At 38.9% G+C, this 21,846-nt stretch overlaps 2 protein-coding genes across 2 annotated transcripts; one reads left to right on the top strand and one right to left on the bottom strand.

Moving 5' to 3' along the window:
- Window positions 1-5,371: 5,371 nt before the first annotated feature.
- On the bottom strand, window positions 5,372-7,880 carry lamtor5 (late endosomal/lysosomal adaptor, MAPK and MTOR activator 5). Its single transcript, XM_017722037.2, has 4 exons — window positions 7,728-7,880; window positions 7,338-7,399; window positions 5,958-6,075; window positions 5,372-5,658 (listed from the first exon to the last, which is right to left on the bottom strand). Exons 1-4 carry the CDS (start codon window positions 7,760-7,762, stop codon window positions 5,598-5,600), a joined length of 276 nt encoding a protein of 91 aa, XP_017577526.1. The 5' UTR covers window positions 7,763-7,880; the 3' UTR covers window positions 5,372-5,597.
- Window positions 7,881-15,700: 7,820 nt separating this feature from the next.
- prok1 (prokineticin 1) lies at window positions 15,701-19,309 on the top strand. Its single transcript, XM_017722038.2, has 3 exons — window positions 15,701-16,005; window positions 17,079-17,204; window positions 18,871-19,309. Exons 1-3 carry the CDS (start codon window positions 15,934-15,936, stop codon window positions 18,988-18,990), a joined length of 318 nt encoding a protein of 105 aa, XP_017577527.1. The 5' UTR covers window positions 15,701-15,933; the 3' UTR covers window positions 18,991-19,309.
- The last annotated feature ends 2,537 nt before the right edge of the window (window positions 19,310-21,846 follow it).

Below are 21,846 nucleotides of genomic sequence, written 5' to 3' on the forward strand. Positions count from 1 at the left end.
ACGTGAGACCTACTGCGGAGGCCAAGAGCTCCAGAGCAGCCTCAACACTTTCACCCTTTACAAGAGGGGCAATGGCTCTCCTGGAACATGGTTGTGTCATTAGCCTTGATTTAGTGTAGAGGTCATGTCTACCTTGGAGATGCAGCAGACATGAGGAGATGCTGAGGCTACATTCTTAAAATAAAGGTTCCTGAATTGTTCTTGGCTTTTATGTAACTAGAGTATGCTTAGTATGTAAGTAGAGATGCCTCCGTTCTGATACCGGGTATCAGAAAATGCAGGAGTGCATACTGAAGAAAAAAAAAGGGATTCTCATTTTATTTCAAACTTAGATTGTAATACAACATGTTCACATTAAGTAATGTAGCAGAGTGATTAAGTAGCTGGATCATGATAATGCTTTGATTAAAAACAGTTCATTTTAAAGCTTAGACATTTCTAAAGAAAACATCAGATCACTCCCAGTTTCAGCTAATGCCTTAAATAACCATCCCATCAAAGGTTATGTAGGGAACCAAGAACTGTTCTATGGCAGGGGTGCCCAAACTTTTTGTATCAGGGGCCAAATGGCCAAAGTGCAATGTTTGACACCACCATGTCAGTGTTACTGAAGTGCTGAGAATGATCCACCACCCAAATAATACCTGCTCTGTGGGGGTCCTGACCATTAAAGAACCAGGTGAAAGTGAGGCTAACACAGCATGCATAGAAACACATACGGACTGCCTTTAGAAGTATAACTACAAAGTGCTCCTGTCCGATAAGTGAAGCTGATTAAATGGACAATGAACATGGAAACAAGGTGGGTATTCATAATACAGTACTCAGAGAGTGTATGTACATTGAATTAGCGTTCAACATATAATTAACACAATTCAGAACAGGCGACTTAGTTATCATTTACTGTATGGTACAGTGTTTAAAAAACTGAAAAAATCAGTTTTCCACTGGCCCTTTTTAATGGTTTCAAATCAGTTTTTTGCTCTGATCACATGGTTTGCTCAAGCTAACTAAACACCTAGTGATTTGATCATGTTCAGTCCTAAGTAAAATGCTTCTACAAAGTCTGAGTCTAAATTTACAGTTCAGTGCAGCATGTTGTACGACTACAATGGCTACAGATACATCTGTAAAACACACACCCACAAAAAAAAATGCTTTGCCAACTGAAGTTATTTAGAGGTGGCATCTAGTTGGTGCAAGTTTCACCTGATCAGACATTTGTGTTTGTGGTGGGCTGAGAGCCAAAAAGAAAAAAACAATGCATTACATTTGAGCTTTCAAACTCATGTATGTATTTTATAACACTGTGTTATATTTTTGTTACTAAAATGCTTCCAAAGTACAATTTAAAGATATATATAGTGTTAAAAATATGTTTGTTCCCTCATTAGGTGAGGAGGTTTTCTGGTGGGGTAAATCAAATGTCCTCACAGGCTAACTTTGGCCAGCAGGCTCCACCTTTGGCAGGCCTATTCTATGTCATCGCTCCAAAGAACTCGTTGGCACCTTTATCTTTGAGGTAGGCATAACCTTTATTATTATAATCCAAAATTCTGAATGTAGATGGATTATAATATACTCTGGATCTTTAGCCAATGACAAAAATTAGACCTTAGACCAAGCAAATGTAACAGTCTTGACTGATAATTGGTGCCATATAAATATAGCTGTGGTCCTCTGCTTCTGTATCAGGTTCTTCCTCTTGTGTATGCATGAGTTTTAGTGGTTTCTACCACTCCCATTGAAGACACGTCAGTTTGAGTGGTAGAATGCAATGGCTTATTACATTAACCACTGGTAACTATTTAAGTAATTTTCTGAATTCATTTTTTTCTTACTTAAGTAGTTACCAGTGGTTAATGTAATAAGCCATTGCATTCTACCACTCAAACTGACGTGCCTTCAATGGGAGTGGTAGAAACCACTAAAACTCATGGAAGAACCTGATACAGAAGCAGAGGACCACAGCTATATTTATATGGCACCAATTATCAGTCAATACTGTCACTTTTGCTTGGTCTAAGGTCTAATTTTTGTCATTGGCTAGATCGTCATTATTGTTTTTGAGCTATACACCCTTAAGAAGGGGTGGGGGTTCTTCAAGGGTTCTTGAGTAAAGGCAATGGTTATATATACCAACAAGACTATTCAAAGAACAACTTAAATGGTTCTTTGCATGGCTCCTCCCTTTGATGGAAAACCTGTTAAGTATGGTTCTTTAATTAAACTTTTACATATGGTTTTGAAACTGCATCAAAAAGCGTTGCACTATTGTTACAGAGCCAGAGAATATTTTGGGTACTATCTAGAACCCTTTTGCTAAGAGTATAATTTCTACATTCTTTGCATGCAGGCACTGTCCACACTGGCTGTAAAATTCCAGTAGAACAATGAATGAAAAACCGAAATGTCCCAAGTTCTATTAAGCAGAACCTTTTAATCAATGCAGTATGCATCCCTGATGAAAGATTTTGCCCCATGTAAAAACCCACAAACCTATGTCATGATCCAACATGGTGTGGATGTGGCCAAGGTCACCTTCTTTCATGGGTAATAAATCCCCCAACAAAAACTAAAAAGGTCAGATTAATCATCTTGATTCCTGTTAAAGGTTATCCAGAGTATGTACTGTTCCAGCCTACATGTGCGCAGAACTGGAACACGAATGGTAGAGCTGATCGTTCACATTTCAGCAATGATTATTTCAAATCCAAGAAATGCTTGTTACAGTTCTGCATGAGAGTGGAAATGTGAATGCAATGAGGATTAATACTAAACCGCAATAGAGTTAATAATTCAGTGCTCATCCATGTATCATGTCCACGCATCTGTACAATGATATGGATCTTGATACGGTTCTCTCAATATTCCTGAATGTGCTTTAAGGGTACTTTGTTCAGGCACCTTATTTGTAATGCATTGCTGAGATAGTTACAATATACTACAACTGCTGCCACCTTGAGAGAAACTAGTGGTACTGCAACTAAGCAATCTAAAAGGTGCACACCATTCTTGTTTAGTGTTGTATTTAAAATGTTTCTCCCGCTGAGGTCATTTGTGTGGCTTTCTGTCAAAGACCGTTATAATTCACTGTCACATGACCTTTTTCCAACCCCTCTTTACCCCTTAGAATTAAACAGGTTGTTTCTGTCATTGTGCTTTAAAAATATGGAATGTAAATCCTGTTCTGATTGGCTGCCGTGTATTGTTTCTTATTCCAAAGCAGTCCAGGCTGATTCGCTTCTTATAACTTCAATGTGTATGGGAGGACTAGTCATAGGCCATAGCCGTAATTAGCTAGATCTAGACTTACTGAGCGCTTTATTTCTACTCTCGGTCCATTTTATCAGCTCCACTTCCTTTTACAAGAGCACTTTTTAGTTCTACAACTACAGACTGTAGTCCATCTGTTTCTCTGCAAATTTTGTTAGCCCCCTTTCCCCCTCTTCTTCAGTGGTTAGGAGCCCGACAGAACCACCACAGAGCAGGTACTATTTGGGTGGTGGATCATTCTCAGCACCGCAGTGACACTGACGTGGTGGTGGTGTGTTTTAAACACCTCAGTGTCACTGCTGGACTGAAAATTGTCTCCCAACCAAAAACATCTAGGCAACAGAGTCCTATGACTACTGTTGAAGGACAAGAAGATGATCCAAACAAACTGCCCAGCTGTAGATGAGCTGTCGTCTCTGACTTTACATCTACAAGGTGGACTAACAAGTTAGGAGTGTCTAATAGTGTGGACAGTGAGTGGACACAGTGTTTAAAAAGTCCAACAGCACTGCTGTGTCTGATCCACTTATGTCAACACAACACACACTAACACACCACCATGTCAGTGTTACTGAAGTGCTGAGAATGATCCACCAACCAAATAATACCTGCTCTGTGGGGGTCCTGACCATTAAAGAACCAGGTGAAAGTGAGGCTAACACAGCATGCATAGAAACACATACGGACTGCCTTTAGAATTATAACTACAAAGTGCTCCTGTCCGATAAGTGAAGCTGATTAAATGGACAATGAACATGGAAACAAGGTGGGTATTCATAATACAGTACTCAGAGAGTGTATGTACATTGAATTAGCGTTCAACATATAATTAACACAATTCAGAACAGGCGACTTAGTTATCATTTACTGTATGGTACAGTGTTAAAAAAAAGTTTTCCACTGGCCCTTTTTAATGGTTTCAAATCAGTTTTTTGCTCTGATCACATGGTTTGCTCAAGCTAACTAAACACCTAGTGATTTGATCATGTTCAGTCCTAAGTAAAATGCTTCTACAAAGTCTGAGTCTAAATTTACAGTTCAGTGCAGCATGTTGTACGACTACAATGGCTACAGATACATCTGTAAAACACACACCCACAAAAAAAAATGCTTTGCCAACTGAAGTTATTTAGAGGTGGCATCTAGTTGGTGCAAGTTTCACCAGCTTTCATCAGCTTTGGCAGGCCTGTTCTATGTCATTGCTCCAAAGAACTCGTTGGCACCTTTATCTTTGAGGTAGGCATAACCTTTATTATTATAATCCAAAATCCTGAATGTAGATGGATTATAATATACTTGGGATCTTCTCTTGTAAAAGTAAGAAAAAAATGAAGTCAGAAAATTAAGTAGTTACCAGTGGTTAATGTAATAAGCCATTGCATTCTACCACTCAAACTGACGTGCCTTCAATGGGAGTGGTAGAAACCACCAAAACTCATGCATACACAAGAGGAAGAACCTGATACAGAAGCAGAGGACCACAGCTATATTTATATGGCACCAATTATCAGTCAATACTGTCACTTTTGCTTGGTCTAAGGTCTAATTTTTGTCATTGCTAGATCGTCATTATTGTTTTTGAGCTATACACCCTTAAGAAGGGGTGGGGGTTCTTCAAGGGTTCTTGAGTAAAGGCAATGGTTATATATACCAACAAGACTATTCAAAGAACAACTTAAATGGTTCTTTGCATGGCTCCTCCCTTTGACTACAATGGCTACAGATACATCTGTAAAACACACACCCACAAAAAAAAAATGCTTTGCCAACTGAGGTGGCGTCTAGTTGGTGCAAGTTTCACTTGATCAGACACCTGTTTGTGCTTGACCAATTAACCTGGCTCACACACACACTTTTGTCTCTTTTTCCTCAGGTTTTCCCCATAGAGTACCCGACTCAAACAACATTTAAAAGTTTCTTTTTCAATATACAGCACATCTAAAACCATTCTTCTAAAACAGTATCCTTTGTGTTAGGAATTTTACTACATTAAGCACTTCAGATACCTAACAGTAAATAATGTGTTAACAGTCAGGCCAAAGATATGGTACTAAAATAATCAATTGTTTTAAGTTGTTATTGTTTTTTTTATTTATTGAATGAAGAAAAACTGAAAAGGCTGAGTAACCAAACCATTAGAAAATAAATATACAATAAGTATTGACAAATTTCTCAAAGTCCCCACCCCCCAAAAAAGTTAACAGTAGAGCCAAACATGTCACAATTAGCAGCCACGTATATAGGCTTCTTGCAAAGAAAAACAATGATCATGAGTATGTGTACATGCAGAGTTACAGATCAGTGGCAAAAAACAGAAGACTTCATGACACGATCTTGTGCACTGCTACTGTGATGGTTCCATGTGTTCTCACCAACACATTCCTGCAACAGTAAAGGGCATTATTCAAATACATAATATATGGTACTATATAATAATTATTGTATGTATTATATTATACTACATTACAGACTACATTTGCAAGGTCAACTCTTACAAACACGAGTTCGTAAAACACTTAGGAACCACTACCACAATAAAAGTTTACCGCGATAAAGTGTGTAGCAACAGATGGACTGCAGTCAGTAACTGCAAGCCTACAAAGTGGGGATTACAGTGAACAGTGTGCCTAATGAACTAGAAAATCTATAAAGTACTAAATAAGCCGGTACACATATCTTACCCAGAGTCAGACTCAAGACACACAGTAGGGGAGTCCGTTAGGTCTTTAGTTAAAGAGGCAGCCTGTTTAGCCAAAACAGACACAACTCCTCCATGCTCATCAGACAGGGAGCCACGGCCTGCAGACACACACAAGTGAAATACACTGTTGTTATCCTGTTAGAAATCAATACACTGGTTTGAATCAACTTGAATAGTTTTTCTGTTGTACTCAATTAGTTGCTTTCATTGACTGTGTTTATTAAAACATCCAACCAAATTCACATCAGTATACAATGAAACTGCTGAGAACTCTGCTGACTAGTCTGTGCAAAGACCAGTACTAATAATTAGTCACCACACCAAACACCAAAGAAAACTTTTAATTTATTCATTACATCCACCTTTTACTTTCAGATATTTTATCGGATACATTTATTGCTTCAACCCATGTACATTTTTTGTCTCTATAATTCCACTTTTCTGAGAACCCACACTTTCACTTAAGTCTAGTTTTTGACAGAGCATCAAAATGAACTGTGCCTCTATTCTGCTTTAGCCCTAAAAAGTTGAGTAATAACAGTCTACTGTTTCTACTTCCTCCCATCACTGATGTACAACTTGCCTTGCACCGTGGAAATATCCAAACGAAACATTTAAACACCTTCGAAACATTCAAACTCGCTCTACTAGCAACACAACCGAAGCAACATGTTTCCTGACTAATTACAAACACGGTTGAGATAGCTGATGGATACCTGGTGGAATTTTAGAGAAGTATTTTAGCAACATTTTCCAGATATGACAGAACTCATGTGATAAGATTTTAGATGTTAGGCAGGGCTATATGCCATTTCTGAATAAAAAGAGTGATGTCATGTGTTGTTTGCCAGACCCAAGACAAGGGGGGAAAACAACACTCATTATTTGTCAATGGTTGCTTTTCGTGCGATTTCAGCAAACAGGCTGCCCATGTTCCAGCACAAAACTTTCATTTTGCTTTTATTTGTCAGCTGTAGATTTTCTCTGTCTTGCTTGCTTTTATTCTCATTAACAACAATACATGGAATGCTTACACTTAAAAGTTTGTTGTATCTGCACATGCCAGTAATGACAGTTCTGGTAAAGTAGGACAAACCTCCACATTTCTTAGAAAAATTTATAGTGAAACATTACTTTACTAAGACACTCATACTGTGCCGGTCAAATGAAGGGGGGCGTTCACACATGGTCATTTAAGCCAGGATAAAAATGCAAGTTAAAGTCCCCTTAAAAACCCAGGCTTCTTACACACTATGGCTTATTATTGAGTAACGACAGGGACCTCAATGCAAAACTACTATTAAGTTATAGAATTATGTAATAAAACTTTTAAGAGTGTTAAAGAAGAACCAATACTTACATCCAAGATTGTGACCCTGGGCATCCGTACACAAAACCCCAACGATAGCAGGATTTTTCATTCTAAAGTAAAGAAACACATTTGTAGAAGGTACAGGCTTCAGGAACACAGTGAACACAGCGATACAGCAAACCAAGCAGACCTGCTCTGCAAACAACACAGAACCAGTGAGGCTGAACTCGGCTTCTTACTGGAATTATCCGTTCCACCTTAAATAGTGCAGCAGTTCCACTCAAAAACAACACGAACCCGACGAAGCCTAAGCCTTAAGCACCATAATGTAACTGCTGAACCATTTAAGGAGGAAGCTACAATTCCAGTGAGAAGGTAAACTCAGCTTCCTACACAGTTCAGAACAACGACGGAGCAATAACTGAAATGAACACGTACGTGTCGTCGAGGTGTTGCTCTAGAGTTGCCTCCATAATACCGAATAAAATATTTGTAAACTAATTTGAGAAAGTGGAAAAGCTGCACATTTATCCAAGCTGCTATATGGGTAACTTCAGCAATCAGGTGACAGTGTAACATGTGATCGGTTTGCTACGGAAGCCTATGAGGATTAAACGCTGCCAAATGCAAGCGTTAATAGAGCGGCGACATCTAGCGGCTAAAAGTGCAAAGACAGGCGGGTGCGACAGAAGACAAAACGTGGTGTTTGCCGATAGGGAGTGCCAGAAAACGCCTGCATTTCAAGATCAATATCAAGTGACTCTTATTAGTCCCACAATGGGGAAATTCCACCTCCGCATTCCCATCCGTGAAGTGAAACACAACATACTCACTAGTGAGCACGCACGCACACGCGCGCGCGCACACACACACACACACACACACACACACAGCGGTGGGCAGCAGGTTAGGTGTCTTGCTCAAGGACACCTCAGTCATGTGCTGTCGGCTCTGGGGATCAAACCAGCCACCTTCCAGTCACAAGGCTGGTTCCCAAACCTCCAGCCCATGACTGCCCTAGTCATTGGGCATGGGGCATTTTTCCTAATTCTCTGTTTGTGGCAGCAACATTTGAACTAAGCACCTCTGATACAATTTCTCGAAATTTTGACGTGCTGTCTCGAATAACGAGGTGTTGTGTGTTATGGAAGTACCATTGCTGAATAAGTCATTATTTCAAGACATTAAGACAAAGGTTTGAGAAAATAAATAATTTTGACATACTAAGTCAAAATGTTGACATACAGCTGCCAGATACAGAGAAGGAGGAGAAAACAAAGGCTTTTTTTCTCCTCTACCTGACTGGATTGGGGTTGTATTGATCCACATGAGATTCAATAGGAGACAAACTCTTTTGGGAAGTTTTTAAAATATTATACATAAAATAAGTATTGATAAGAGTTGATGCATTGTATGGCATATGGTCTGAGCACTGACAGGCTGACCTTTCACTTCTTCAACCTCTGCAGCAATGCTGGCAGCACTCATGCATGTATTTTTTAAAGCTAACCTCTGGCTATGATCCTGAACACGTGGACTCAACTTCTTTGGTCAACCCTGGCGAGGCCTCTTCCATGTGGAACCTCTCCTGAAAAGCCGCTGTATGACCTTGGTCACCATGCTATAGCTCAGTTTCAGGGTGTTAGCAGTCTTCTTATGGCCTAGGGCATCTCTGAGGAGAGCAACAATTCTGTTTCACACATCCTCAGAGAGTTCTTTGCCATGAGGTACCATGTTGAATATCCAGTGGCCAGTATGAGTGAACTGTACCCAAAACACCAAATTTAACAGCCCTGCTCCACATTCACGCCTGGAACCTTGTAATTCCATCAAGTCACATGACACCAGACATGGACAATGACACAATTAGGCACAATTTGGACATGTTCACTGTGAGGTGTATTCACTTGTGTTGCCAGCTATTTAGACATTAATGACTGTATGTTGAGTTATTTTCAGAGGACAGTATATCTATACTGCAGTACAAGCTGTACACTGACTACTTTAAGTTATATCCAAGTTTAATTTCTATAGTGTTGTCCCATGAAAAGATATAATAAAATATTTGCAGAAATATGATGGGTGTACCCACTTTTGTGAGATATTGTATATAAAACCTTACTGAGATGAGCCATAGCTTTGTGCATAATGTTATGGACTTGCTTTGACCTAAACAGAAACACATTTGTCCAACACAGCTCAGTTTTACCTCTAAAATAAGCAGACTATCACTGTATGTCAACCTTTCTTTGCTAGAGCTCACAGAAACCATCCAGCAAGCAGATGTTAAGCTCACATTTAGCTGCTATTGTCAGTGAGGTCTTTAGGGGATGGTAGTGCCCACTGTGAATGTGGATATCAGATGAACCCTCTTCACTGACTGTAACACCATGAAAAGACCAATTCTTCCCCTTACCAACTCTTAAAAGGGTATATGTTCTTATCAGAAATCTGTATTGCTTTCTCCATCCAGTGACAATGATACTGCAAAACTTTGTCTTTTGTGTTTGCTGACATCTTTTTTTTTTCCAAGAACTGATTCTGACAAGGAGACTCTAGCTCAAAAGACATGAATGACTTTTCTTTTTGAAGACCCTGCAGGAGTTTCTTATCAAATTCTTCCATTTTTTATTATTTTGAAAAGACCACTGCTGGGGATTTAGGCTTCCTGACTGACGCTATATCCTCCTGAGCATTTTACACATTGATCACAGCTTGGCAGAGTAGTCAGAGAGATTAGTGTAAGGACAGGTTTTAGATCTTCCATATCAGATCAATAAGAAATGCCAGTTCTCATCTCACATGCCTCTATTTCCTCTGATTGCTCCTAGGCAAGTAAGCCAGCGGTCAATCGTATTTAAATCAAGTTATTTATGAACTCAATATTTATGCAAATAGCAAATGTAAGCAGAGCACTTAACTACTATTTTAAGGCATCAAAATCAAATCAGCCTAACTTGAATATTCTGTCTTCTGAACAGCTTAAACAGGATGCTTTCTACATAGATACATTTCTTCATTTTGTGTTCTTGATGAATATGTTTAACATAATATGCCCTGTATAATATGATGTGTATTTTACCACTGTTATGACCCGGTCTAGGTCAGGCAGTAACAATATGAAAAGAGTGAGAAGTGGTGAGGTGAGCAGGGAATTAAACACCAAATGCAACTATTAAGTTCAAGTCTGTATTATGTAACTAACAAAACAACAGTAGATTTACATCCCGGCAACAACCTCAGGAATGGCCCAGGCCAAAACCACAAATAAACCCACACTAACTGTACAACACAAACTACCTTCCCTACAGTCAAACAAACAGAAACAAAAGACAGTGTTCAACCTACCTCCCTCACTAATCAAACACACAGACAAAACCTGTTCCCAAACAAAACGACAGCCACTCCCTACAGCCGGTTCACATTGACTATATACACTGCTCAAAAAAATAAAGGGAACACTCAAATAACACATCCTAGATCTGAATGAATGAAATATTGAATTGAATATTTTGTTCTGTACAAACTTGAATGTGCTGAAAACAAAATCACACAAAAATCATCAATGGAAATCAAATTTATTAACCAATGGAGGCCTGGATTTGGAGTCACACACAAAATTAAAGTGGAAAAACACACTACAGGCTGATCCAACTTTGATGTAATGTCCTTAAAACAAGTCAAAATGAGGCTCAGTATTGTGTGTGGCCTCCACGTGCCTGTATGACCTCCTTACAACACCTGGGCAGGCTCCTGATGAGGTGGTGGATGGTCTCCTGAGGGATCTCCTCCCAGACCTGGACTAAAGCATCCGCCAACTCCTGGACAGTCTGTGGTGCAACGTGGCGTTGGTGGATGGAGCGAGACATGATGTCCCAGATGTGCTCAATCGGATTCATGTCTGGGGAATGGGCGGGCCGGTCCATAGCTTCAATGTCTTCATCTTGCAGGAACTGCTGACACACTCCAGCCACATGAGGTCTAGCATTGTCCTGCATTAGGAGGAACCCAGGGCCAAACGCAGCAGCATATGGTCTCACAAGGGGTCTGTGGATCTCATCTCGGTACCTAATGGCAGTCAGGCTACCTCTGGTGAGCACATGGAGGGCTGTGCGGCCCTCCAAAGAAATACCACCTCACACCATTACTGACCCACTCCAAATCAGTAATGCTGAAGGATGTTACAGGCAGCAGATCGCTCTCCACAGCACCTCCAGACTCTGTCACGTCTGTCACATGTGCTCAGTGTGAACCTGCTTTCATCTGTGAAGAGCACAGGGCGCCAGTGGCGAATTTGCCAATCCTGGTGTTCTCTGGCAAATGCCAAGCGTCCTGCACGGTGTTGGGCTGTGAGCACAACTCCCATCTGTGGATGTCGGGCCCTCATACCATCCTCATGGAGTCGGTTTCTAACCGTTTGTGTAGACACATGCACATTTGTGGCCTGCTGGAGGTCATTTTGCAGGGCTCTGGCAGTGTTCCTCCTTGCAGAAAGGCAGAGGAAGCAGTCCTGCTACTGGGTTGTTGCCCTCCTACGGCATCCTCCACGTCTCCTGCTGAACTGGCCTGTCTCCAGCCTCTGGACACTACGCTGACAGACACAGCAAACCTTTTTGCCACAGCTCGCATTGATGTGCCATCCTGGATGAGCTGCACTACCTGAGCCACTTGTGTGGGTTGTAGAGTCCGTCTCATGCTACCACGAGTGTGAAAGCACCACCAACATTCAAAAGTGACCAAAACATCAGCCAGAAAGCAGAAAGGTACTGAGAAGTGGTCTGTGGTCCCCACCTGCAGAACCACTCCTTTATTGTCACGAACTGACAAGGTAGGAGTGTCTAATAGAGTAGACGGTGATCCACTTGTACCAGCACAACACACTAACACAATCCACCACCCAAATAATACAATTTTCTGCTTCTCACTGTCCTAAGGAATTCCAAACACATTAAATGATGTTCAGGTCTGGACTCTGGAAGGGTCAATTCATTGTTCTGGGAACACCAGCAGCTTCTTTGATTTATTTGACAATTTTGTAAATTTTCTGATCTGAGCAAGAGTGGAGCATGATTGTCTCTTATCTTTCAAAGATTTACCTTTAATTACTCTTTATCTGATAGTTAACATTTGGTTGTCTACCAGGTCTTGAAAGTTATTAGGAGTTTTTTTTCTTTCAATCTTTTAATCTTTTAGGGGTTAATTTGTAAGATTTTTATCCAAGTGACTAGACATTTCTGGTGGTTAATTTGCTATGAAATGTGACATTATGAAATCAAATAAATCAAATAAATACGTTTGACCACCTAACTAAAACTATTCAGTCTCACACTATTTCTTTATTTGTTATACATTATTGTATATTATCGTTCTTCACTCCCTTATTCATTATACTCATACCTTGGTCTTGGGGAGTTTACTTATTAGGTGTTTCGACTGAATCACTTGGACTGGAATATATGAATATTCCATCACACGTTCACACACTGAATTAAAATGGTGGCAAAAATTCCATATAACTTACTTTATGCAAGTGGCCACTTCTCTATTGCCTAATTGGAACTCTACAGTGGTTTGATATTACAGCCAAAGGGTGCTCTCAGCCTGCTCAGACTCTCTCCCCATGGATGATTTCTACCCTTTCTTGCAAGACATAGGCCAGACGGCTGTGCTGACAGAGCAAAAAGGTGCAATATAATTATTTGGCCTGTGAGTCAGAGGCATACATCTTCTCCACTGCAGCCCAGTGATGCCCTGCTGACTAACCTATGGCACTTTATGTTCCAACTCGCTCTAAATCAGAATCTAACAGGCACACGCAACACCTTCCAGGCTGTCATACCTCATGCACGTCGCCACTTCGGATAATTTATTCACCTCTAATTCAAAATGCCGGGGAGATACATGAAATACAACTGCCATGAATAGCACCACTCCACCCTCGCATTTTGACCCCTGGAGCCTTTAATGTGGCTTTTCCCTCAGTGCAGTTAGTTAAATGCTATATTTGAAATTCGACAGCACAGCTTAAAGGGATACTCCAGCTTTTCTACACGGAATATCTGTCTACTGCATTTGTGACGTACGGTTGATTATGACAGACATTTCAGCTTATTTTCCTGTACTCAATAAAAGAACAGTAAACTCATTCAAAACATATTTAGAGTAGTAACTAATGGGCAAGCTGCACTCTCCAAAGGTTTGTAGACACTTGCTTATTCAACCTTTCTTCTGAGAATTTTAATAAGAGGTTTGCTGCAGTAACAGCCTCTAGTCTTCTGGGAAGGCTTTACACTAGATGTTGGAACATTGCTGTAAGGATTTGATTGGATTCAGTCATAAGAGCATCAGTTAACTAGTGTATTCAACTCAGAGAGCACAGTTCCACTGCTTCACAGCCCATTGCTGGGGAGTTTCAAACCCCTCCAGCCTGGCACTGGGCATGGTGAACTTAGGCTTGTGTGTGGCTGCTCCATTCTATAGGCAATGCCATTTCTATGGAGTTTTTATAAGCTGTATGTGTAAAATTGAACACCTGTGTCAGCAATGGGTGCATCTTAAGGTGGCTGAAGTCATTAATTAGAAAGAGTGTCATTTGGTAGCAGTGACAAAAGTCAGAGATCACCCTTCATTTATATATTTTCCACTCAAATCCAGCATTAATTACAAGTTATTCATTTGCCAGCGTAAGCATCAGTCTTTTGGGGGCCTTCAGTTTTATAAAGAAGTCGGCAGGGATATTTTTCCACACCTCCAAGGTTGGTTGCACTTTTTGCCTTTTCCAATCCCAGTAATCCCAAATACATTCAGTGAGATCCAGGCTCTGTGGCAAACCCATTGTTCTGTAAACAACAGCAGCTTCTTGACAGAAGTAGATTTTCTCTTCTCTCTCAAAGATGAAAGCTTTAAGTACTGTTTTTCTGATAGTGATAGTTTTGGTGGTCTACCAGGGTTGTCAGAAGTCCCAGTTTCTCTGAATCTTTTTATAGGTCTTTGATCTCCAATTTTAGAAGCTCATGTTTTTGCACTCCCACCCTTTGACTCTCCCCTTCCCTATGTTTGATCTTTTCAAAAAGATCTCATGTAGAATGATTAACTTGTACTTAATGGCTGTTTTGATGTGAAATTAAATAAACAAAGGTGAGTCTCTGAACTTTGCACAGTATTGTATAGTGTACGGTAAGGAGTTTGAACAGTTCTGCAGCGTGTTATTCAGGAGTCAAAATGTCATCTTGTGTCATGATTGATTTGAGCTGAAATGTACACACTGAACATGGCTTTTGCCACACTTCAAGGCCATGAACCTAGCAGCTTGATCTATGACATAGTGGCAGGGAGGAGCTTAACAAAGAAAACCTGTGCTTTCCCACAGGCTGAATCCCTGAGATTCAGCTTTCCTTAAATCCATGTTCTGTTTTACATTCTGTACAGTGAGCATATGAGGCCACAGTGGTAAAATATCATCGGTTAAGGAATTATCAAGGCCTAAGTGTAACGTCACATGCGCCTAACCACCTCAGCCTGAGTGGCATTCTTAGACGTGCAAATTGAGGATGTCAGTGAACGACAGGGTGAATTATATCACTGCGTGACTGTAGGCTGCTATTTCTCAAGAGCAGTGACAAGTGCTTAATTTGTTGTGATCTACCTGCAAGCTGAATGCTTTCATAGGGTTACATGTAAACGGAAATAAAAACGTATTCTGGCCAACTCTGTTCACCGATGACTCATCTTCGGAGAACTAATGTTCACTGATATTCTTAAACTCAAAAAACTCGACCACAGACATCAGGGTCATATAAAGGTGGAAGAGTAGCATGATGGAAATAACAAGGTCATGGTCATAGGGCATGGTGTTCTCTCAGATGGAGATGGTCATCTAATAGAATAGGATGGTAAATGAATTTATTTCTGTTAGCTGCACCTGGGCCTTGCATGCAGGACATTTGTTATTGCAGATTAGCTGAATTCTTTCCGACAAGAAAAATCCATTCTGTATGTAATTGAAAAAAAAACATGTTTAGATTGGAGAAAAAAGCTCTTCTGATCAGCTCAAAAGAAGAGAAATTGTTACTCTGTGTATCATAATATTTTCCTCTTATGGTATCGGGTAATGTAGATTTCCATCTCTATGATTTCTTTGATGTTGACCATTTACATTTAATAACATTGATGTCAGCTTCGTAATGTAACTTCTGAGTACTGCCACAAATTACATTTCACTCAAAGGAACATTTAACGGGAAGCGTTTTGAGATACACCGAATGGCGTAGCTTTATCGACCTGTCCAGCGTCATATAGAGTGGGATGACGAGGACCCTGCGGAGATGGAGGTGGGGGGAGGGGGTGGTGAGGAGTGAGGGGAGATAAAGAGTGAGAAAGCCTGGAGTCTGATTTTAGAAGTTACCAGAGCATCTGTGACCCAGGACACCGGCGAGAAGAAGAAAAAGAAGAAGAAGAAAGGACATAGAGTAGGACAGGATTCCACCATCTCATTTCCTTCAAACTAAGACAAACGAGGTCATCTGAAAGCCTTCTTCCAGAAGAGAGAGAAAATTAAAGAGACAAATAGAAAGATAGGGTTACAGGGGGGGCAAGGAAACAGAAAGAAAGTGATAGCCTAATTATCTGGTGTGGAGTTGCTACTATGAGCCTGGTGGTCTTATTCTCAGTACTCTTGGTGTCTCTGAGTGGCTGCAGATGTGCTGTCATCACTGGGGTAAGTCCTTCTAACATCACTACTACTGACAAGTACTGCTTAAAAGAGATTAACAGCATTGATCTGTTTTAAAAAGAACCAAGTGCAGGTTTTAATTTAATTTGATTTCATTCAAAACAACTCCCTGAATTCAATAGATGTCAGGCTGAGCATATTTGACGAATCCATTAAAAAATGATATAACAAAATTCTAATAGCTTGAAAAAGACTAGACAGATGATTAAACAGGGGAATTGCAGTAAAGGGACTAATATGAAATTTCTTCACTGAAATTCAGTAAATCTATGCATTAATATGATTTTTTTTTTTATCGTTTAAAAGTTGTAGTTTATTAAATCTAATTCAAAGCAACTCAAAATGAAACACTAGTAAAACCTTAAAAATGTGTTTTACATAAAAGAATTTATGTAAAAGGACTCTGTGGGTTGGAAACAAACAAACAAACAAATAAATAACATATCACATGTGAGTCTAGTATATTTGATATAATCAGCACCTGACATTTTTGACCTTTTACACTGTCTGTACTGGAGCTAATTTCTTCTTTACAGTTAAGCCCATTATTGCCTTTTTTTGCCATTTTGATTGCTTGTTAGTTAAGCTTAACTGTTAGTTAATACAAAGTATAATACACTGTACAATGTATTGAGCACAGTGCAGTTTTTTTTCAAGTTACAAATAATGTAAATGTACACACAAAAGTACAATGATGGTCTTTAGGTTCAATTAAGTATTTTTCTCAAAGTGTGCATATTTGTAGCTTGTATTAAAATACAAAAATGAAATAAGGACCCAGGGGTCAAGACATGGTGCAGAGCAACTTAAAATATAATTGCAACAAAATATAGTATAATTATGTTCCCTGACTAAGGTTACTGAAGACATACTCCTGAGGGTTCCACCCCAGTGACAGTGTAGTATGTTTTTGTTGTGAGTGCAATGGCTATAATTTTTCATGTAATTTATATATGATGGAGTGTCTGTATGACAGTGTGGCGCACTGCGTGACACGATTGTGTTTGTGTGTGTATGTGTGAGAATTAACACATGCTTAATGTGTGTGTGTGTGTTAGGCATGTGACAGAGACATCCAGTGTGGCATGGGGCTGTGCTGCGCAGTCAGCCTGTGGCTGAGAGGCCTGCGGATGTGCACGCCACAAGGTCTAGAGGGAGACGAGTGCCATCCTTTCAGCCACAAGGTACATATATTCATAAAGTTGGCACAAAATAGTTCTTTGGTGTGGTTCTTTGGTTCCCTTAAGAAAAAACTTCTGCAGAGTGTATGTTTTTATAGAACCATGCATTTAAGCGAAGAACAGTTTAGAAATATTTATTTTTTAACCCCTTAAAATCCCAGGTATGTAGTATTACATACTAATGTTTATTATTCAGTAACTCCAGGGACTTTAATGCAAACTGGTAGAGCTATTCTCAGTTTATGTAAGTGTGTAATAAAACATTGTGCCCGCTACCAGGCCCTGGCCGTGTAAGGGATTAAGAGTGAACTGCAGCATACACATATTTCGAGAATGGAGGAGAGGGTTGGAAGAAGGAATGATTACTGACAGATCTTATGTACAGGCAGGCATGGGTGGACAGCGCCTCCGATACCCAGCAATGGAGCTTTTATACATCTGCGTGAGGGAACATGCAATTATATTAAATTCAATTATGGAGTTAGTGTTCTGGATTCTGATATTAAAACAGAGGATGTTATGAATACAATATATGAGCATTATATGTTATGACTCTATATATTCTACCTTCCAAAAGACTGGAATCAGTTGTCATATTAATTTTTGTTGTTGTGAATAAAATAATAATTTATATAACACAGATTTAAATGTTATTTCATCCTAGTCTTTATTTTCAATGTTTTGGAAATAAACATATGACTGATAAATTTTTTTATTGCTAAATTCTTGATCTGAACTATTTACAGCTCCTTTCATCATTATAGATACATTATATTAGAATTTTTTGTGCACAGTTTCTGTTTCTTTGCTAAGGTTAACATATCGGAAAAGCAAAAATATAAAAGGTGCTCTAACCTTTGCACAGGCCACACTTCATGCTGTGAGGCAGTGTTGGTTCATAGGGCTGCTGCAATGCTGCTGACAAGTGTATCTGATACTGATATCAGGTTCTTGACCATTTGAGAGAGAGATCTAAGATCAGTGTTATCAGTGTTATATATATCTCTCTCCTTGTCCACCTCACTGATGCTGAGATACTGAAACCATGCAGATGCTGAGGTGGGAGAGCCAAAGAGACAGTGAATGAAGATTCTTTCAACTAAAGAACAGAAAAGACAAATAATAGTTAGACGAGTACTGGCCTCCTTTCACATGTTGTTGCCATGCATTTTTGTTGATTTTATTACTTCTAGCTCATTTGAGAACCACAGCTGAAGCTTACATTGTCCAAAAAATTTGAAAAGCTCCAAAATCACTCACCTCTTTACAGTGACTTACATTAGAAGTTAAGAACATTTTTGCCTTCTCGTGTAAAATTACTATTTCATATACATTTCTTTCTGTAGACAGTGATGATACACTGTATATCAATTGAATTGCAACTTTGAATTGAAATGAACTGCACTGAATTGGTTGTCAAGCATCCCTAAGCATAGAAAATGCACTATGTAAATAAAAGTGATGATGACGACAATTATGATGATGATGAATTGCATTATATTGTGTTTAGTATTCTATGATCTATATATCTTTATCTATGGCATTGGGACTTTCTGTTTTCTTAAGATATTGTTTCTGATCATGGATATTGGTGTTGTTAATAAACAAATTACATTTAGGAGTAATATTAATAACATATGAGGTGTATTTCTCCTAATTCTCTTTACAGGTACCTTTCCCTGGGAAGAGACAGCATCACACCTGCCCCTGCCTGCCTCATTTGGTGTGCACCAGATCTGCAGATAACAGATACCGATGTACCAATGACTTCAAAAACATTGACTTTTAAATGCATATAAGGGAGAAAGGGAGAAAAAGAGAGAGCGAGAGAGAGAGAGAGAGAGAATGGAGGACTGCAAGTTAGTGGAAAAGAATACTTGAAGGAGAAATGAAGATAGCACAAGAACAAGGTGCCACTGTTCCTGACTTGGATTTCACATTCATGCACTTTGCACTATCTTGTTTTCTCTGAAATGCTGTCATACTCTCACCCACAAATCACAGTGTTTGGTTCAGAAACTCAAAGTCACAGTTGGTTTACTTTGGCTCTCAATATAGGCCTATTTATACTTCGGTCATGTGCACTCAAATGTGTGCTCACAGCAGATAAGAACATATAAAACATTACATTTCCGAATAAATCTAATGCTCCATTTTCAGTGTCTCCATGTTTTTTAATGCTTGGTAATATAAGATATGCTGCTGTTATAACCCTATATTTGTCTACTGTATGAATTATGCAATCTTATGCGCTTTTCAGAGGGGGAAAATTACTTTTTGTGTCACACCTATATTCTATGTTATTATTCATAAGGGTTATTCCAGGTAATATTTAAGAGGGTGTGAACAGGTTAAGGCAGGCAAACAAAAGATTAAGTTTTAAAGAAATTAACTGATAAAAGCAACACTCCTTTAAGTATGTGTATCTTTACTTCACTGGCATAAACCCATAAATTACACTATAAATAAATATATACATAAAGAACTTCAATTCAGCCCCTCAGTAAGTTCATTAATATATTATTTTTGCAGCTTTATTATGAGCTGCTAAAAATAAATAAGTAAAAAGAGATAATTAATGTCCTGCATAAGACATATTTCATGTTATTATTTTGGGCTTAGAGCCCAAAATACAATTTATGTTTGAAAGCCAGAAAATACTTTGATTAATTTATGAAATATTGTTGATGCTGTTCTTATATTTCCATATCATCAGATATGGAAAAATCACAGGTAACTGGAAAGTCAGGTGCTGCCTGACCTTGCACAAATCTTTCCTTCCGGAGGAACAGCTAACAATAAAAATCCCTGACACACACAGAAATGTTTCCAGTAGATAAAGTACACAAACAGTATATTCATCACAGATTAGTTAAGTTTCGTGAAAGGACAGAATGTTTACCATAGCTTAACTGTGTGATATGTCCAGTGCATAAATGTACATTTCTTTGAATCTAATGATAAGTTATATTTATTAATTATGCACTGACTAAAAATTCAATTGGGGTGTAGAAGAATACAAGCATTCAGAATGCATGTCTACAATACAGAAATGACTTGTATTCAGTCTGTGCTAAACATTTTAAAATGGTTGTATTCAGAATACACTTACTTTTTATATTTTAGGGGAATATACTTATAATACTTATACAACAATTAGTGTTTGTTTATGCTATCAATTAATGCTTGTTTCAAAATTGGTGCACGAACTCTAAAAAGGAACAAACAGCTTCTTTGCAATTGAAGTTCCTGCTAAATCCTCAGTAGTCTGATCAATCAGTGTGACGATCCAGGTACTCACCATTACTAAGCTGTTTTTAAGGATGATTAAACTGTCTACACCAGATTAAACAATCTTTTGTGGGGATTTTCATGAGTGATAAGCTTAGCATGTTGAAATAAGCACAGATAGAAAGTAGCAGTGGTGTAAAGCACAGCACCACTGGACTCTGGCACAGTGCAAATGTGTTCTCTGGAGTGATGAATCACGCAGTCTGATGGACAAATCTGGGTTTGGCTGGTGCTAATAAACGCTACCTATCAGAATAAGTAGTGCCAACACTAAAAATTGGAGGAGGAGGGATAATGGTCTGGGGCTGTTTTTCAGCGTTTGGGTTCAGTTCCGTAGTTCTAGTGAAAGTTAATACTACAAGGCACAAAGACATTTTAGATAATTATCTGCTTCTAACTTTGAAACAAAGGTTTGAGGAAAGCCCTTTCCTGTTCCAGCATTTAAAGTGAGCTCCATAAACACATGGTGTTGAGGAATTCCACCAGCCTGCTAGGAGCTCTGACCCTAACCCCACTGAACAGGATGAATTGGAACTGACAGACAGAATCTGGCTTTTGTCTGACACAATTGGACAAAATCTGACTTTTGTCCTTTATGCTAGTAACAATCTAGAAACAACCTTTTCTTCTTTTGCTCAAAGAACATGATGTTCATCATCTCCATAAACAAGTTAAAAAGTTGACTTTCCAGACTACTGCACACACTTCCACTGTGTATCAGACCGTTTTAGATGAGCTTTAGCCCAGAGAAGTTGGTGGCATTTCACAATGTTGTTGACTCATGGCTTCCGCTATACAAAGTACAAATTCAACTTTCATTTTTGGGGCCAGAGAATGGTGTTTCATAACAACAGCTTGTCAAAGTATTACGCATATAGCTGCGGTTTTTGGTCTTGATTTTTATCCACAGAGATGGCTCCAGATTCCCAAAATATCTTTTGAAGATATTATGCAGAAAAAAGGGTGAAATACCTACAAATGTTGCAGCTGCTCAAATCCTTGCTTGTGAAGGATACGGCCTTTCCTGGATTCCCATTTTTATCCCTCAGAATGATTTATAAATGTGAATGAATACATATTTACAAAAAGACAAAGGAGTTGATTAGGTAAAACATTAACAAACACCTGTTTAAATACAGATGAGGGTGAATTTCTAAATCAACATTTTTCTATTTTTATTTGCATTCTACATACTGTCTTAACCGATGTTTAGAATTAATGTTTGTATTTTTCCTATAGATGCTCCTCTTTTGTCTCCTTCACAAACATCCACATCCTAAAATGTATTATTTAGTAACTACATCGAAAAACAATCAAAACGGAATGAGTCATTAGTAAGTTAACTGAGGAATAG

Source organism: Pygocentrus nattereri, chromosome 28 (assembly GCF_015220715.1).
Source record: "Pygocentrus nattereri isolate fPygNat1 chromosome 28, fPygNat1.pri, whole genome shotgun sequence".
Lineage (NCBI taxonomy): Eukaryota > Metazoa > Chordata > Actinopteri > Characiformes > Serrasalmidae > Pygocentrus > Pygocentrus nattereri.

Coding starts and splice junctions, on each gene's coding strand:
- lamtor5 (XM_017722037.2), bottom strand. CDS start 7,762: ATGGAGGCAACTCTAGAGCAACACCTCGACGACAC. Junction 6,076..7,337: donor CCAGGGTCACAATCTTGGAT/GTAAGTATTGGT, acceptor GTGTGTCTGCAG/GCCGTGGCTCCCTGTCTGAT. Junction 5,659..5,957: donor TGTCTTGAGTCTGACTCTGG/GTAAGATATGTG, acceptor TTACTGTTGCAG/GAATGTGTTGGTGAGAACAC.
- prok1 (XM_017722038.2), top strand. CDS start 15,934: ATGAGCCTGGTGGTCTTATTCTCAGTACTCTTGGTGTCTCTGAGTGGC. Junction 16,006..17,078: donor GATGTGCTGTCATCACTGGG/GTAAGTCCTTCT, acceptor TGTGTGTGTTAG/GCATGTGACAGAGACATCCA. Junction 17,205..18,870: donor GCCATCCTTTCAGCCACAAG/GTACATATATTC, acceptor TTCTCTTTACAG/GTACCTTTCCCTGGGAAGAG.